This window comes from Alternaria incomplexa, assembly GCF_024043165.1.
Source record: "Alternaria incomplexa strain BMP 0042 chromosome Unknown scaffold_2, whole genome shotgun sequence".
Taxonomy (NCBI): Eukaryota; Fungi; Ascomycota; class Dothideomycetes; order Pleosporales; family Pleosporaceae; genus Alternaria; species Alternaria incomplexa.
In genome coordinates, this window is record NW_026249851.1 from 1,889,323 (window position 1) to 1,907,740 (window position 18,418).

The window sequence follows — 18,418 nt, forward strand, 5'->3', positions numbered from 1 at the left end:
CTGCCAGGACAGTACAGTAGTGAGCACACAGCCGCTCACTAACACCCGTTGATCTCCACTTCTCGAAACATGCCAAAAAATGCCCGAATGCGAACACGGACGCAAGCACCTTGCTCCCGCGCCGAATTGAGAGATACTTCCGTGGCGCGCCCATCCCGCATATTAGCTTCGTACCTAGCTCGTGATGTCAGCGCCAGTATCTTGACCCCTACCAGCCCACCCCTCACTACACCAACACGTCTTCGCGCTCGTCTCATATCATCAAGCGATACCCACGCCGCATACGTGCAGAATGACAGGGACGGCCCGTCGCGATACAGTGGGAGTGATTATACCATCTAAATCTGCCGGTGTGTTGCTGTAGGCTCAGTCGATGCAGGGGGTAAAGGGCAAACTCTATCGGAAGGTAAACCTCTGTATACACAATCGAGAGTTCTGCGTGGGTGGGTGGACAGTGAGCGAATCGGAACAACGGCCCAAGCGATAGCTTCTTACTAGCGCACCCACATCCGTATGCGTGCACTCACGAACAGGTTTCTGCTTCCCATGGCCTGCCTGATCTGCATGATACCACACTTCTATGCGCATGGGGTCCCATAGCGCGAGTGGCGGACGATCCAGCCTGAACGGTGAAAAAGCAAAAGTGCAGGAAAAGCATGCATGCACCGATTGGGTCAACAGTCTTGTTGCTGTGAGCGCTACAAGCGATACCTTCGTTTAAACATTAGAGTGCGCAACGCGACCTATTACAACTTTTACTGCAGTAAAAGACTCCCAGAAAGAAAAGATGGGCTTGACAAAGACTCAGACCTTTTCTCCGCTACTAGATCCGTCCTTTTCGGTTTCCGCAACATGCCCCTCTTTCGCTTCTCGATCTCGAATAACGACTTCGTGGCCTGAAGTGATGCCTTCTTGCTCCAGAATGTGGTTTGGCACTACCGCGCCCTCCTCAGCACGGTTGTAATTGGTTTCTGTTATGTGATAGAATCCCAGGTAGTAGAAACTCGCGATACCCATCAAGTAGAATAGCAAGATGCCACCTGCCTCAGCGATGAACGGTATTTTGATGCTGTCGAGGCCGAAGCAGATGGCTTCTCCTGCGCCGAGCACGCCGCGAAAGACGCCGACATAGTGCGTGAGCTTCTGGGGGGAGTTCGTGAGGGCGCCAATCCAGTAGTAGACTATGTTGTGCCACAACTGTGAGAAGACCCAGTTTAGCATAAAAAGGAAAAACACCCAACCGAATTTGAGCTCGTCCCAGTCTGTAGGGTTGGTGGGCGGATTGTTGCGATCATAGTTACGGGTGCGAATCTAGATTATGTTAGGACGCAATAGTGGGTGATGGACTTCGAGGCATACCATTTCCCAAACCCATGCAACTACTAGAGGTATACACACGCCAGTCAGACCGATGAGTCCGCGCTTGCGACGACCCCACCCAGGGTAGTCAAGAACATACTGCAAGATCCACCCTGCTGGTATTTGCATAACGACAGCAATGAACGAAAGCAGTGAACGGGTGCGGAGGTTGTTATTGAAGGCTATGAATGTGTGAGCGTTATATTGACGAGTGCTCGAAGACCTACCATTGACCGATCCGCTGTACACCAAGAATCCCTCAGCTGGCAAGAACGCGGGAAGCATCATAAGAAGGACAGGGTCTGTGAAGACCCGCAAGTTGGATCTCAACTCCTCCCAAGCTCCTCTTGGGCGATCAACAGCAACGACGGAGCCATCATCTCTCGTAAGCTTGTGTGGCCGAAGCAAAGCCAGACATAGCAGCCCGCCGATGACCATAATCGTGATGAAGGCGATGTACACTGATCGTGGTACGCCAGCAACAGTGTCCGATTTTCTGTTGATGATGACCGGAATGATGCCACTAATGACGGACCCGAGCGCTTGCATGTTCATCAAGATGGTCGCATAAGATCCCTTTTCTCTTTCTTCCGGATATCCTGTCGCAACATAGCCCGCAGTGATAAAGACCATACCTGCGCCAATGCCGATGATAGGGCCAGCGGCATAAGGGTAGCCTGTCTTACCCGTCTCATCGTAATACCAGAGAGATCCGACGTACACAGCGTAGGTCTGGACGCCAATGCACATTGTTAGACCCGGTCCGAGCTTATTCAGGATTGAGCCGCCAAAAGAGGACGAGAAGAACCAGACTGCAGTATGATCAGTATGCGTCGTTCTTGTAGCTTGTGCATGATCGTTTACCTGCACATAATGTCGCGTTTACAACCTGAACTACTTGCGCTGAGTCCGGCTTCCCACCACCAGCTCCAAGGAGGTTGAGCGCAACGTAGATGCCCGCTGAAGAGCCAACACCGAGACCAGCAATCAGCATCTGCACCCACGGTCCATGGTAACGAAACTGGGGGAGGGCCAGGAACCCCATGACGTCGCACGTCAGCTCTCCCGGAAAGAACAACGCAATGCAAAGGCAAGATGGAAGAAGGATGGATAACTTCAAGTGCGGAGGTGAACGTTACACTAACAAACAGACGGGCCGAGGAGGCGTGCGAAGGGTTTAAACTTTAAGCCATCCATGACTGCGCCTCGACGAGAACCATAAGAATCAAGAGTGGGCGCAAAGCGCTAACCCACAGCACAAACTCACACCCTCAGTACGAGGCGACCAAGGGCTGGATGCAGCATCCACCGATAGATAATACCACGTCAGAAACCGCCAGGGTCCTGACGCATGGTGTTCAAGGCCCCATGCATTCATCTGGCTTCTTTTGGCATTAATCTTCGTTAGCATCCAAGTGGCTTTGAAAGCTAATGCGCAGTGTGCTTACCGACGAACCAAAACTCCGTGATAGCGGCTGGCCAGATGCTAGCGTCAGGTTCCCGTACTGGGCTAGCTGACTCGCTAGGGGCGGCCCTCAACCCGTGAAGAGAGCTGGTGGCCTAGGCCAAGGAAAAAGAAATTGGAGAGCGTTGGAGTGCATTGGAGGTGCATTGGAGAACTCAACTCCCGTGCTGAGCGCTGCACCTCACGGGAAAAGGAAGTTGGGGTTGCTGTGTGAAGACATGGCTTAGGCGAAGGAGAGCATGCACATGCATGAGCAGATTTGTGACAGAATGTGCAAGCTTTCGCAAAATTGAGTTGTGGTGCGTTTGACGTTGCATAAAGTTGCTGAAACTGGGTTCATTAACGCTCCGAGAGCTGCTCCACCGTGGAGTGCGCTACGCTGCCGCCGTCAGCAAAACTACGACACCGAGCGTACGGATCCGATTGTCACGAAGGCACTCGTGTCCAGTGCGATGGAATTCCACAGACGGGCCGGCCCTCTGGCTGCCGTTGAATTAATCCCAGACCTGCCGACAACTCACGTTGATGCGCTTGGTTCCCATATAGCCCTTCCACTTCTTGTAAGTCTTCTCTTCGGCTGCCGTAGAACCAGGTGTGCTAGCTGGCCAATTTGCAAGGTAATCTGGGCATGTGCTTGGTATTGAACGCGCCATCGCATGCCAAGCCCATCGAGCGTTGCCAGTGAGATGCACAACGTCGCCACTGTGGACTCGAATCGCAACGCTTCGTGGGGCATTCTCACCTTCTCCATCATCTTCCCCTCGAGCCATGATGAAGATTCCATCGCATCCGACGCTGAAGCTCGCTAGCGCACGTTGACACTGCTCGCTGACGTCGCGATGCACAGGCATGAAATCCTTGGCTGAGTACATCAAGACCACGCCAGATTCAGGCCGGATGTGTGGGAAAAGACCGGTCACAAGCGTTGATAGATCTTCTGGAAATGGCGTCGCATGCTTTGCGTAACTACGCGTTGGCCAATCGTATTGTTCGCCGAGGGTCAGCCAACGAAGCTTGGTGTACAAGAATTGCTCGTTGTTCAGAGGTTTCAACTTGTCTGGAAGCTTTGGAGTCAGGCAGTCCTGCGGATCTGACCGTTGGCGAAGGAAGAAGGAACTATCAAAACGCAGTCCATCTGACGTTGGCTTCGGGGGGTATGGTATATCATAGTCCGCCTGGAGGTTGATCTTATGGCCTGGATCTGCTAGGTCTCTGTGCATCAGACATGACGTGAAAAGAACTTGCGTCTCAGGTGGGAGGAGCCCAGAGATGACTTGAAGGCCGGGGAAGTCGCGATGCTCGAAAATCTGTGCGTCTTGTGCAGGTACAGAGAGTGATTTGCCCCTTGCATAAGCCTGGCAAGCAGCGTCAATTTGAGCCGCTGGGATGATGCCTGCGGGTCGCCAGATATCCTTGCGCTCTTCACTAAACTCTTCGCGTTTACTAAGATCGAAGATGTTTGGATCGCTATCAAGGTCGGCCTTGCGCATACTCTGATATCGCCAATGCTCTTTCTGGATAAATTGTGGTGGGGTGGCATGTGTGTCATGATGCACTGAGCCCTTCTGCCATGATCGTCAGCCAGACCCGTTCAATTTGAAAGGGCGACATACGAACACGCTCAGTGGCATCCGTAGACAGATCCATAGCCGCGGTAGGACGGTAGAGGTATGGCCGGGCGAGGGGGCGTATCGGCACCTGGACCAATTGAGGCTTCCTTAATGGGAGATGCAGCCGTCTCAGAAGTCGCATCAATAGCGATCGATCGCAGAGAGTTCGCAGACGATAAGGTCAGTATGCGGGCTGCACGAGTAGCATAACGAGTGGCCAGACCCAAGAAAAGATCGAGTGAAAGTCGGCCCGTGCGCTGGCTTATCGATAAGTCAACTAGCGTCTTCCGCAATGGTCCGTCCACGTTTGCGAGGAGTCAAACCACACAACAAGCACATTCAGGAAGGCGGTCTATGGTCATCACTCTCGTCTGCTACCTGATTAGTAAAGACGGAGGTTAGCATGCTCAGGACGCAATCGCAACTCACACAGCGGAGTGCGACTTACGATTCACAAGATGACATCATGACTGACTGCGGGAAGTCAGCCTCGAGGTCTTTGAAGATATATCTTTCCGCGGAAGGTGGATTTATACGAGGATGTATGCATTTTCAATTTAGTCGCATAGTCACCAACGCGCTTGAAACCCTCGCAAAACCTAACTCTCTTTTGATGGAGACGAATGCGACATGACCAGTGACATGATAGTGTGGGTATTTGGCAGACCTTATGAAAGAAATACCTCTGAACATTTCCTTTGTATGGACATGTAACGCACCAGCTTCTTGCGACTGCCAGGGCCTTCTTCCTCCATCCCATGCGACAAACACATGTTTCGGGTAGCTACGCAAATAACGTACCGACAAAAAGCCCGTGTAGCCAGTGCTACCATGACCATATCGTAATTCACGTCTGACACCCGTCGAAGTATCCATTTCCAACAAATATGCCAAAGACCGCGATGGGGCCCCTCGAGCAACGCATCTTTAACCTCCTTTGGCCACACCGACGTCCTACAAAAGACGATGCGGATATGAACCGACAGATCGAGGTAATCGCTAGTAAGCATTGAACCCCCGACTCAGGTCATCACTCTGACATTCACCCAACAGACAACCTCGCATTTATCGTTCGCTGGACTCTCACTCCCATCGGTCATGAAGTAGATTTCGTGGTATCGATTCCGGTTGCGCTGGAAACTGTGCTGGCTGTCTATATACATGCGTGCGGAAGAAGCGAACGTATCCTTAGTGTATCATCGGATGCGAGCGAGTGTATTATTGAGGATTTGGAAGAAGCTATTAGCAACTTTATGGCTAGAAATGGCTTGTAGTCGTGCCGATGGGTAGCTAGCATTCGACGTGTGTTATGGTAGCGCGTGAGGCTCGTGGACTACGGCCTGAGATGCAAGACATCAGCAGGACTTCGGGTGTAAGGCAAAAGTGGTCTATACATACATGAGCGTTAGCAGATGGCGCATACAAGCTCTGGGATTGTAAATGGGAGTGGCGGGTGTTCTAGGGACAGGTGACCGCTAGCAAGTCCAGCTACCTAGGTACCTAGGCACTTGTGAAGCGCTTCATATCTTGTAATAAGTATCACGTTTTCTGTCGACTAAATCGCGAGCACTCTACGTGAAGCGCAGTCGTCATGGCGGCACGACGGCTTTTCCGTGAGAATGATTGTACGAGTAGTTGGAATGGGCGCGGTGGTGTAGGTGCAAGTCTTCGTTCAGTGTCGACAACGATCTTGATATCGATCCGCAAAAGGTACCGGTGTTGACGCTTCGTATTTTGGTAGGTATCACAGCAATGTAGTGGTGCCATGAGAAGAAGGCTCCAATGCAATGTGATCGGGGCAAGGCTGGAGCGCGTAGCAAAACAGCCCAACGCGGCACAGCCTCGCGTATGGGGGCCACAATACCATTGCGACCAACAAAACAACAGCGCTAGGCAGCCACGCGTGGGCAGTGTGACACACAAAATTCTAAATGTATTCCTCTCTACCAATATACCATAAGCTAACAGGTAACGCAAAGCACAGCTTTTAGTCCCTAGCCCCACGGCACTCTACCCTCAACCAAACGTCCGGTGTCATGTCGCTCATACACATGGTTCGTATCACATAAAGGGTGCTAAAAGAAGCTTCACACTACCTCACCCCATTCATCCGCTTCTCAGACGCCGCCACTCCATTCGTCCTTGCCTTCCGTGGCTCCGCTTCATCCTCGTGAACTTCGAATGCGACGACGCATGTACACGCCGCGGCGGACGATTCACCGGCATCTCCTTCCCTTATATCTTCGGTAAATTCGACCGCGTATGGGTTTGCGAGAAGCCTGACAACCTGGGGGGCATCGTCGGAGAGAGAGCATGCTTCGCTCAGTTTGTGGTGGCGCGTACAACTCGTGTGGAATACAGAGAGCTGGACTATGAGAGGTCAACAACGTATGAATCGAACCGATGGTAGATCAGTGTTACCTCCATTCGTGGCAGTGTTGGTGTCCTGCTGTTCTTCTTTGTTGGTCCACATCCCAACACAGTTCAGGTCACTACTATGAGCCCTGGCAGCAATACCAGTAGATCTGTTACCGCTTGCTTGGGCAGTGCCGTGCTGATGAAGTGATGATGAGGGAGGTTCTTGGCCATCTTGCTGGGAAGAGCCAAGGGTAGCGACGGCCGATGTCACGGCCACTGGTGCTGAGGAAGTCATTTTGTTCACTCAAGCAGTAGTATAGTTGTAGAAAGTTTGTCAACTACATTTCAACAGCCGCGCGCAAGGTGCTACTTATACTTTGGCTGCCATGCCATTTGCTAGGGTGTAGTGAGCCAGTCTCCGCGTGTGAGACAAGTGCTAGTTGCGCCGCGCCTTAAGCAGAACTGTAACAGACAGCACATAGGCAGGATGACTCGAATCATTCATTTCATCGTTAATTCGCAATGCCGCTTAGCCGTATCTGGAAGGTTTTCTTAGTTGCCTCGTTTGCGCGGAAGCGGGAAGATAGCCACTGCATGCTCTTGTACCCATGGGGCAAGAGTAGAAGGACCCCTAGCCTGGGGTGGGAGCGTGGCTGTGGATACTGAGATCTCACTAGGTGCTCGAATTGGAAGACCCCCCTGATCGTGGCAGTTACAGCCAGCTTCCGCGGTCAAACCAGACGCGAGATCCGTGGGGCTAAAAACGGGCTCATGGCACGTTCTCCCAATGGACGGTACGATCTGGCCGCGGATGTAGCGGCAACTAGGCAGTGAGACCATGTGTATACAGCCTGGTGGTGCATAGAGCAAGGATCGGCGTACCGAGGATCACAAGCACAAGAGGCGGTCGAGGTCGCCGGTCTGCTCACATCGGCCTTGTCGGGTGTTCACAGAATACGGCCCGGGTAAGCCGCTTTGGCACAAGAAGTGGCACCCGACCAGAATTGCACAGCTTTCCCGACCCGAAGTCGCTGCTTATTACTTGCTGGCCATCCGACCTCCAGGACTGTGAATGATCAGTGGCGGTTTTTCTTTCGGTCACTAGAATTTTTTTGAACTTTCTTTTGGAGGTAGGTTCATGCCACTTCCTCCAGAAACGAAGATTTAGTGTTACGTTGCGTGAGGGGGGTGAGGGTTTGTCCCAGGCACGCTTGTGCCTCAGGATCTGACCCTAGGTGGTATAGATAAGGGACCTGATAAGCGGTTGACGAGAACAACAGCTCGAAGAAGCCGCTTCCCCGAGATATCTACATCATTCAGTAGTAAGCACCATCAGGGAGAGAAGCCAATGCGAAGACAATGCAAGGGTGCCATCAAGTCTGTAAGCCCTGTTCAGCCTTGACGGTCCAAACAGGAAGGAAGGGATGCAAAGCCGCTTCCCCGACAATCTCAAAGTGCGCAACAGCGTCATCCCACACTTTCGTCATCCCGTAATGTTACCCAGATGCATCACTGCCCTGGTGCCGTGACACGCACAGCCCTGCCGATTCCGCGCGAGGCAGTGTGTCCACATCAGCCTAATTCTCGGTCGCATTGCCCACCGATCAGCTTCTCAAATCTCTCGACCCACTGCAAAGCGCCAAAATGGTATGAGTGTAGGAAGGTTCACTCGCAGCGAAATTCATACGCAAGTGCAGCGGGGCAACAGGGGGCGGCAAGTCCTTTGGCGGCCGAATGCTCGTCGCTCGTCGCACAAGCTATCATAACGGCTGTTGCAATTATCTCCTTCGGGATTTCTAGCTCAGTAAAACGCAAGATTGAAGTTGCGCACACTCAGGATGAAGTTGAGAGTATTGCGCATCACCAGTCCGCACGCCAACGGTTTGGTAGACCAAACCTCTCAAGCAGGTGACTGCAAGGTTGAGGCTGGCTGAATGTCCTTCCTCCGAAAGTTGTTGGAAGCTTCTAGAAGGCTGTCGGTTGTGGAAGCGGCAAGGCGTTACTTCTTCAGGCCCACGCGACGACCCCAGGCGCAGTGCTGGGGTGAGATCGACGACAAGATCATCGGCGAAAAGCGCTTTCCTCTACACAGCTGAAGATCCAAAGGCTCTTATGTGCATGGATCCGTGCTGCTGCTATGAAATGGGTGCCATGGCCGGTAATCGAAAGTCTAACAGTCGCAACTGTAAGCGCTTTCCCTGCATCTGCCTGCATGAAGTGTGGCAGGCTATTTATCTGGTTGGATGTGAAGAAGCCGGAAGCGCGAAGCCCAACTCTCTCTCGCGTCCGTCCAACCCCCCGTTTGCAGTTCAGATTCCCTAGAATGAATGTGCATATTCGATCATGGGTGACAATGCATTGTGTGGCTGTGGCATATCCGCAGCGCAGCAAACTCGCCACTGATTCTGCATTACCGTGCGACAGATGACTCAAGCCGCACATTACTGCGCAGCTGCGCATGAATCCCCGGAAGATCGAGGCGCCTCGTATGCAGTTCTATTCTGCCGCGTTTCTTCAAGACCGTGGTGCTTCAGCTCTGCTGGTAAGGCTCCGCGGAGAGTGTCTGAGCTAAGTTTGCGGTGTTGTTTACGCTGGCAGCAGCGTAGGAGGAATAGTACCTCAAATCCGAAGAGGCTTGGTGTGTTTCGAATCTTATTGAAATCTCAACTGGCAGACAGGGATATGGCCATTGCTGTATGATTAGCTGGCCGAATGCAGCAACGGAGCGAGGTTTCTCAACTGGCGCGCGTTTTCTTTACACACCGCTATGTCAAGCCAAGGATCTAAGCGTCGTTGAACAGCCTTCTGCGTGTTGGCTAGGCCTGTGCAGTCGACGCTAGATCACCGGGCTGACCATAACCGGACATTTCGTGGAATCTGTCTGCCACGTGCTGTACGATGTAAGACGGAGCTGAAGGTGAGATTGAAGATTTGACATTGTAATGCGGAGATGCAATATCTTCCCCTATGACCAGCATCGCGTTGCGGTTGCGATACTCGCCATGAACTATGGTGTTCTTGTCCCGACCTTCAATATAACCAGCTGCTCGTAGTTAATGCAAACCTCATGGTGTATGCGTGTTAGTCTGCATCTCGAACCGAAGATCTATGTTCATCAAACTGGCGACGTGGGAGTATCCAAGTTGGATCGTCAAGGCGTCCATGGCTGAAAGCACACACAGTCCACGGAGACTTGGTAAGTGCCGTACCTGGACGCGCTTGCCATTGGGCTCGGGCTACTTCCGCTCCGTCCGTACAAGAGCTGTTAGGCTACAGTTAGCAGAGTGGAGACTACGCCTGTCGTTCGACCAGCCTGGCGGCAATGGCGCAGTCTGTGGGTAGTAAGCTCGTCTGTGCTGGTTGTGGTGGCGGCGTCGTTGATGTGCAGCAAGGAACCCATGTATGCTAGCGAAATCAAGGCATCGCTTAGCATGGGAGGTGACGATTGGTGAAATATCTCCCAAATAGGATGTAGTCGGGCGGGAGAAGTGTAGTAATACATGGTAAAGTACAAAATTCGGTAACAGCTGCTGCACCGGTTGAAGAAAGAAAAAGTTGTCCCAATAAGAAAACGACGCATCTGCAGTGAATTCAGGGAGAAGGCTTTCCCGGAAGTCACGGATGCGAGGTTCACCAAGCTGATGACAGGATGCTTTCCCAGTTGTCAATCCGCTTGCGCTTTGCTTATCGTTCCCCGGATGTGTTTGTAGTAGCGGCGATCTTTGAAGCTCGAACGATGGTGTCGATCTCGCGAGCCATGTTGTCCCCTCTGATCCCCCTAGCAGATGCACACGTGCAACCACAACTCGCTGAAGTACCAGTAGACCAGTCTTGCGTCAAGCATGACGGTGGGACGTATTGGAGCATCTGGCGAGAGAATGTCGCTGAATGCGAGCCAGGTTGCTGAGGACGGGGACCAAGCACAGCCGCATGATACGTGCATGGCGCATCTGAGGGCAACCTCCGTATTACGTTCGTGGCCGGACAGGACAGGCCTTGGTTGTAGAATTTGAGAGAAAAGGCATCGTTCCGATCGTTGCTGTCCATCTTTACACAGGACGAGTGTTGCGTTGAGCGTGTTGGGGTAATGTACTGGATGTGATACTTTGAGCGAGTATCTCCGGAGGTACGAAAGAGTTCTCGAATTGTTGGTGCTGGTGTGAATATCACAGTGGCAATGGGCCTGTTTATATGCACACCCTCCTCATGTTTTCCAAGCGGCGCACCGACCTCGCAAAACGCTGATCTCTAGCTTCTCCCTCTGCTGACACCAGGTCATGGCCAGTTGCGGCAACATGAAGCATGGGACTTCACTAGTCGTCGCGGTTTGGGCCAGAGCAGCGAAGGGCCGGGGCAAGGTACAAGGATGTGACAGCAATTGAGTGGCGTTCTTATTCTCCACAGCGATGTCGACGAAGGAGCTCGCATCGTTCTGTTTTGCACTTCTTTGGCATGGCGTCCGCATGCTGTCAACAAGAGTCTCAAGCTCCTACCCCTGTCATGAAGATCACTGCGGATGTTTTCTGCCTGTGTGAAGTTGTCAGTACAAGATTCATCAAATCAAACTTCTCTCATACTGGTCGATAAAGCAGAAGTCTCTGACTTATCCGAGCATATCTGGTTTCATGATGCGAAGATCCAGTGAAAGGGGAATACAGGGACAGGGACAAGGGTTGTAGGGCTAGCATACACACTGAGGACAAGCATCGGCTGATCCAGGTACTATACGTACGAAAGCGGGCACGCGCATCGCGTATCTTGTCAGCGTCAACCTGCAAGGCCCTGATCGCCTCCATGATGCCGGAATGCTAGGATGGCGCGTGCCAAACACATCCATCCCATACTATGGCCTGAAAGCGTGGGGAACATGAAAGTGTGGTGGGTGCAACCTGCATGCGCTTTGCACGCATGTAAGACATGCAAAAGAGTACGAAGATCTGCGACACCAGACCACGCCTGCACGCTCAGCAATATGCCCAGAGCTGCGTCGAGACAGCATCCGGTTTCTTTGGCAACACCTCGGCATGGCTCGGCCTCAGACTTGCGTTTGCGTTGAACAAAGCTGCAGTCAATCTTAGCGATACCCCTGGGAGGCTGACTGTAGGCCCGACCATAGACCCGATGGCGGAGTCGTAAAACGCATGGTGATCTGGTTTAGTGGCCTGAGACCATACGAGTGTTCGCGCGTCATTACCCCGGGTAGCGGTCAAGTGACAGATGCAAGAAAGGCTAATGCAGGTACCAATCTTCCACACATCCATGTACCTGGAGCAGACAGAGCGAACTCGAGGGTCGGTTTGGGTGTGGGTCGGGTGGAGCAAGCTCGCCTGGATACCTGGTTTACGATGGCCCCTCTAGTGTCGTGTATTGAAAATACCCGACTACAGTTGGTTTCTTGACAGAGAATGTACAATTATACACATGTTAAGCTCATTCGAGGCCGGTGTTACTCAATGGAGGATGTTCTCAAAGCTTCAGCGTAGGCGGCCATGGCAATCCTCGAGGTTTCAAGATTCTCAGATGGACCAAGCAGGCTGGAGGAGCGAAATGGGCAGGATCGTCCACAAAGTTCCACGTGCAGGTGTGGTGGAATTCGACGCTAGGAAGGCAGGCAGACATCGGCGCCACCGCGTAAACTTCTGAGGGAGCATCTGATCCTGACGCCCATTCGCGACAGGAGTGAGATCGTTCCTGCACCCAAATCTTGCCACGAGGGTTGTAATCGACACCCCAATTTGCCCGAGCGCTAGTGGTGTATATCAAGTACTCTTCGCAATCTCCTGAGACGAACTATCGAAGGACAAACGTAGAAGGCCAGACGATAGAGTGGCAAGTGCTCGATACTGAGGAGTGTGCAAGGACCAGGCGCTACCCCCATCAGGGATAGGCGGGGCATGCGCTGGCCATTGTCTACACACCATTAGCTTAGATGCGAACGACCCTGGCAGACCGGTGAATTTGGCCCCAAGGCAGAGTGCCGGTCGCAGCGCTGAAACTCGAAGTCGAGGCAATAGTAGGGAGATGTCTTGGCCGCTCTTTCCCTTCCTAAGCTCCGTGTTGCGTCCGCATGTCGCGTGCCTTCACCGCCCGGATTCTTCGTGGTCGTGGCATAACGGGGATGAAACTGTTGAGTTCGCGTAGCTGTAGTACAGCTGCGAGGGCTGCTGAGAGTCGAGGCGTAGTCCGAAATTATTGGGTGCCTGGGCGCGTAGTTGACGCCTCCGCATATGCGCGACGTAGACACCCCAAGGCCTTATTCGAGTGACGTATGCAACGCCCCGGCAGCCTGGTGAGTCGATGGAAGGATGGAAGCCAAACTGGAAATACGCGGATCGGACGTGATGATGGCTCCACAGTCGATGGAGGTGCTGTGGTGTTTGGGGTGGGGAACCGCGACCTTTTCGTGATGCGCTATTGTATCGGAACTTGCCGCTGCCAAACATCGCATGAGGGCGCGGGGAAACCGAGACCTCCGGCGAGAATTATTAGGAGCCTGCAATAGCCGCAAACCTCAATTTTTGCACAATTTCGGTATTTACGGTTGGTGAGAACACCTACCATAACGATCACGACGCGATGAACGGCACGAAGGGTGCCAATGGCACACCGACAGGCCCCAAGCTTCTCTGGAAGCACTCCTCGCCCGAGACGACACCCATGTACCAATTCTTGCAGTCAGTGAACAAGACACACAACCTGCAATTGTCCGACTACTCGCAACTACACAAATGGAGCATCGACAACATCAACGAATTCTGGCAAAGAACGTGGGAATTTGTGGGTGTCCGACACCAGGGAGCCTTCACATCAGTCAGTCATCGTAGATCCATCCATGTAGCCTCTACTTACAGACGATAGGCCGTAAATGAAGAATTGCCCATGTTTCCCCGTCCGGCTTTCTTCTCGGGAGCGACATTGAACTTCGCTGAGAATCTCCTCTTCCCGACCGCCGAAGTCAACCCCGAATCACCCGCCGTCATCGCCGCTACAGAGACTACACGCGAAACAGTGACATGGAAGGAACTCAGGGATAGAGTGAAGCTATGTCAGGCCGGCATGATACATTTGGGTCTCAAAGAAGGCGATCGAGTAGCTGGCTATGTTGCAAACCACACCAACGCGTTGGTAGCAATGTTGGCCGCGTCGTCGCTGGGGGCAGTATGGACCGCAGTAAGCCCAGACACTGGCGTCCATGCCGTTCTCGATCGACTACGCCAGATTGAGCCAACCCTGCTCTTTGCAGACAATGCGGCCTTCTATAATGGTCGGAGTCATCCAGTACTTCCCAAGGTTAATGAAATCGTCAGGGATCTCCCATCGCTCGAAGCCGTCGTCATCTTTCCTACTGTAGCTGCAGTAGAATTCGACGTCACCTCTATCCCGGTACAGTCTGGCAAAGCCTACGACTACGCAACATTCGCATCACTCAAGGCCACGTCAGAACTCACCTTCAAGCAATTGCCGCCAGATCATCCAGTTTATATCCTTTACTCGAGTGGCACGACAGGTGCACCCAAATGTATCGTACATGGGGCCATCGGTACGCTGCTCCAACACAAAAAGGAACACATCATTCACTGCTCCATAAAACCTAGCTCACGACTCTATTACTTTACCACATGTACTTGGATGATGTGGCATTGGCTGGTCAGCGGGCTCGCCTCGGGCGCTACATTAGTACTCTACGACGGTTCTCCGTTTCGATATATAGACAGTTCGGACTCATCGACGTCCGTCCCAGACGATCTAGCAATGCATCGTCTGATAGACGAGTTTGACATCACGCACTTCGGCACGTCCGCAAAGTACCTTTCTATCCTGGAGCAGAAGTCCATCGATCCATCTGCTGCGGGGCTAGCGATGAACAAGCTCGTAGCGATCTACTCGACAGGCTCACCGCTCGCACCTTCCACGTTCTCTTACGTCTATTCCGCCTTCCCTTCGACCATCAATCTCGGCAGCATCACCGGTGGCACAGACATCATCTCACTCTTTGGTGCACCCAATCCACTTCTACCCGTTTATGAAGGCGAAATCCAAGGCGCTGGTTTAGGTATGGCAATCGCGGCGTATGACTACACGGGTGCCGATGTCTCGATGTCAGGCGAACCAGGAGATCTAGTCTGCACTAAGCCCTTCATCTGCCAGCCAGTAGCATTTTGGGGCCCTGAAGGGGAGTCAAAGTACCGGAAGTCGTACTTTGACAAATTCACGAACGAGAAGAATCAGCCAATCTGGCATCACGGCGATTTCGTGCGATTCAATCCCGAAACTGGTGGACTGTGGATGCTTGGACGTAGCGACGGCATACTCAAACCTGCTGGCGTACGCTTCGGATCGGCGGAGATATACAACGTGGTACTTGAACATTTCCCCGAAGACGTCGCGGACGCGCTTTGCATCGGCCGAAGGAGAGAGACTGACACGGATGAGACTGTCGTGCTCTTTCTGAAGATGGCGGAGGGTCGCCAGATCTCTACTGATCTCGTTGGAAGGATCAAGACAACGATCAAGCAAGCGCTTAGCGCACGTCATGTTCCAGCTGTAGTGGATGAGTGTCCAGAGATACCTGTCACTACCAACGGCAAAAAGGTTGAAGGTGCTGTCAAGCAGATACTTTGCGGACTCAACGTCAAGACGAGCGCGAGTGTTGCAAACGCCGAATGCCTAGACTTCTATCGAGAGTGGGCGAGGACGCATTGAGCGCTCAGTTCGGGTTGTTGCGCAAGATTCTGGATCATGCGACCTACTCCGCTCACTAATCAGTCGTTCGCTGGGCTAAGTACTAAGCAGCCGCAAACATCGACAGCCCATTCAGATGTGGCCCACGAGTCAGACACCTAGCTTGAGCCATGTCTGGGGGTCTCGGACTAGCAAGCCCCACTTTTGCTGCAACCAGATTATCCCGTCACACCTCAGGAGCTGGGACATGAGCTTAATTCCACGACATTATAAGGAGTGGGTAAAACAATCGTGGTACTAGAACTCTTCAGCCACAGTGGGCATCTCGTAAAATCCCAACCACTGAGGAGCTCATGCTTTCGCCTGCTTTTGCCAATCGCTCCCTGCCCACCAACATCACTACCGTCTGATCACAACCGTTGCTGCATCTTTCAGAAGCTCGCAGCAAGCATCTCGTCAACTTTCGTACACAGTGCGTCAACGACACTGACACCAGCGTCGAACGTAGCTTTGACAACGCCCGTAGTACCCTCCGGATAGCGTGCAAGAACAGCAATCGCACCACCCGTTTTTGCCACTCCGTCTCCCGTCCAACCTCTCATCACCACGAAGATATCGGAGGCGTTGATCGTCTGCTCGGTGTTTGCAATGTTGTTGTGTGCGAGGAATGAGATATTCTCTGGCCACATGTCAGTTAAAAAGCTAAGCGCGAAACAAATGGGCCTTGGACGTACGAGCTAGAACGAGGATCCTGCGTTCGAGTTTGAAAGCGCGATGGGCGGCGGCGACTTGATCGACAGTGTCGGGCGCTTCATAACATTCGTTGCGGAATGGGCGCATGAGATCATAGATGCGCTGTTCGAGCGCGTTTGCCGGCTGGGGCGCAGACATTGGCAAGAAGGCTTGTTTGAGTTGACGTCGGGAGGTTGGTTATCGTCTGCGGGTTTGTAGAAGGAGAAAGGAGCGTGGAATGATGGCAACTGCCAATGACGAGAACGCCAAGACACTGTGGTTGCACTGAATCTATAGACTGAAAGCTCGAATCCTCACCCTCACCGCTCATATAATTGCCGATAGTGCTTCAAGATCTTCCTCCCTCCCTTCGCCGGTCTTCGCTCTAGTCCGATAGCACAGTGACTGCCTTCGCGCTTGCCCATCGCTCTCATTGTGGTTCCACCTTCACTTCAGGAAAGAAGTTCGCCAGCGCCCTGTCACACTCCTCCGTCAGAATCTCGATCACGCTTTTCCCGTCTTCCTTCCTCGCCCAGCAGCGCATGACCGTGTGCGTGTATCCATTTCCGTTGACAAAGATTCCCATTCCAGCTATACCCCCACCGCCTTTGATCATAGCAGACCAGTTGCGAGAGCCGACAGAGATATCGATTGGAACGATGATTTTGCCGTACGAAGACTGGTTGTGGCGGATGATGAATGATATGTTCTCTGTGGGAAGGAGTCAGGCCGAGTAGAAGGGAAGTTGAAGCGGATAGAATGTCTACGTACCACAAAGTATGAGAAGCAGGCGTTCTTCTTCTACTGCTGGTGCGGTATTGGGAGCATTCTTGTAGCACTCCTCACGGTAAGGCTGTAGGAGATCGTAGAGTCGCTGTTCGAGCGAATCAGTTGACATGATGAGGTGATTGGTCGCGGCGTAATTGGTATATCGCAAAGTGGAGAGGATAAAGTGGATAGGATTAGACGTACGAGACTCCCATGTAGGCGGCAGAGTGGACCTGGTGTGTTTGCGCTAAGGGCAAAGCCTGCGTCACTGCATAATCAAATGCTGGTAGCATATTCTCAGTGAAACATAGAGGGTCGTGCGGGACAGCGGAACTATCTGAGAGCTATGACTTGGGATCTGGTATCATTCTTATGACGCGGATGCCGAAGGCAAGTTTGCTTTACAAGCCGGCCCACTGACTAGCAGTTATCCTCCTCAATCAAGTCGACCATTTCCAATCGCGGAAGTGCGAGGTTGTGATGAATCTCCATGTGGCTGATGTGCAAGCTTGTCACCACCCACCCGGTTCTCAATCATCGAACCCACAATCCCTAGTCCTTGAAGTCGCCATATCCATCATCCCCCTCATTCTTCAGGATCTCTCTGACAGCCTTATCCACCTTCTCTCCGAGTGCCTGCACAACATTCTGGCCCCATTTGACTTACTTCTGGACTAACACTGTAAAGTCACCTGGGCCGTAGTGGATGCATACAGTTGCCTTGTGACCGACTTCGCTATTATTGTGGCCGCGGACATCGACGACAGTGATTGAGATCTGGGACGCGAGGATCTTGGGACCGACAGTATACTTGATCAGGAAGGTGATGTTGCCTGCATGTAGGCTGTCAGTTACTGTATGTCTTCATTGGAAAGAGTTGGACTTGCCGGCAATGGTCTCAGCGACGTTGGCAGGCAGACTGCCGCGGCGGGGGTCGAGGTAGGCGAGCATGTGCTGCTGTAGGGGATCGCGAACCATGGACGTCATTGTTGGGAGACGGTGTGTCGTCAATATTGGATATGGTGGATGAGACTGTAGGTGGGTGTGAATGAGAAGTGAAGCAAGCTACTTGGCCGGATCAGTCGTTTCGACACTACTAAGCAAAAGTGGAGAGGGCACTCACCTTCACTTGCTCTCCCACATTGTCCTGGTCGTCCGAAGCGGTAGGTAGTGCTAATTTGGTGGGTCAACGAATATAAAAGCCTGGGGTTTAAGACAATGTTGGTATAGATTTCGTGTGGCGTCGTTATGATACCGATATAATGCTAATTCGCCTGTCGCAAACATCCACCACCCCGAGCCAGCCCACTGCTCCTTCTGATGCATGCCCAGGCGTGTACAGTTGGAAAGATACAATACCCAATGCTGATGATAATACACAATAGAGCCACCACATTACCCACCAATGATACAGTAAAGATACATGCAATACCTAATAAACACC

At 52.5% G+C, this 18,418-nt stretch overlaps 5 protein-coding genes across 5 annotated transcripts; 1 reads left to right on the plus strand and 4 right to left on the minus strand.

The window, feature by feature from the left end:
- Positions 1-804: 804 nt before the first annotated feature.
- On the minus strand, positions 805-2,404 carry J4E90_002141 (uncharacterized protein; the record flags this gene model as incomplete). Its single annotated transcript, XM_051431722.1, has 4 exons — positions 805-1,311; positions 1,360-1,541; positions 1,587-2,171; positions 2,224-2,404. 4 exons carry the CDS (start codon positions 2,402-2,404, stop codon positions 805-807), a joined length of 1,455 nt encoding a protein of 484 aa, XP_051294856.1.
- A 914-nt stretch (positions 2,405-3,318) lies between these two features.
- J4E90_002142 (uncharacterized protein) lies at positions 3,319-4,471 on the minus strand (the record flags this gene model as incomplete). Its single annotated transcript, XM_051431723.1, has 2 exons — positions 3,319-4,389; positions 4,442-4,471. The coding sequence occupies 2 exons, from the start codon at positions 4,469-4,471 to the stop codon at positions 3,319-3,321; spliced, it is 1,101 nt and encodes a 366-aa protein (XP_051294857.1).
- Positions 4,472-13,368: 8,897 nt separating this feature from the next.
- Positions 13,369-15,495, plus strand: J4E90_002143 (uncharacterized protein; the record flags this gene model as incomplete). The annotated part of the gene is made up of 2 exons (XM_051431724.1): positions 13,369-13,602; positions 13,651-15,495. The coding sequence occupies 2 exons, from the start codon at positions 13,369-13,371 to the stop codon at positions 15,493-15,495; spliced, it is 2,079 nt and encodes a 692-aa protein (XP_051294858.1).
- Positions 15,496-15,905: 410 nt separating this feature from the next.
- Positions 15,906-16,365, minus strand: J4E90_002144 (uncharacterized protein; the record flags this gene model as incomplete). Its single annotated transcript, XM_051431725.1, has 2 exons — positions 15,906-16,153; positions 16,209-16,365. The coding sequence occupies 2 exons, from the start codon at positions 16,363-16,365 to the stop codon at positions 15,906-15,908; spliced, it is 405 nt and encodes a 134-aa protein (XP_051294859.1).
- Positions 16,366-17,526: 1,161 nt separating this feature from the next.
- Positions 17,527-17,961, minus strand: J4E90_002145 (uncharacterized protein; the record flags this gene model as incomplete). Its single annotated transcript, XM_051431726.1, has 3 exons — positions 17,527-17,636; positions 17,667-17,818; positions 17,858-17,961. The coding sequence occupies 3 exons, from the start codon at positions 17,959-17,961 to the stop codon at positions 17,527-17,529; spliced, it is 366 nt and encodes a 121-aa protein (XP_051294860.1).
- Between the last annotated feature and the right edge of the window lie 457 nt (positions 17,962-18,418).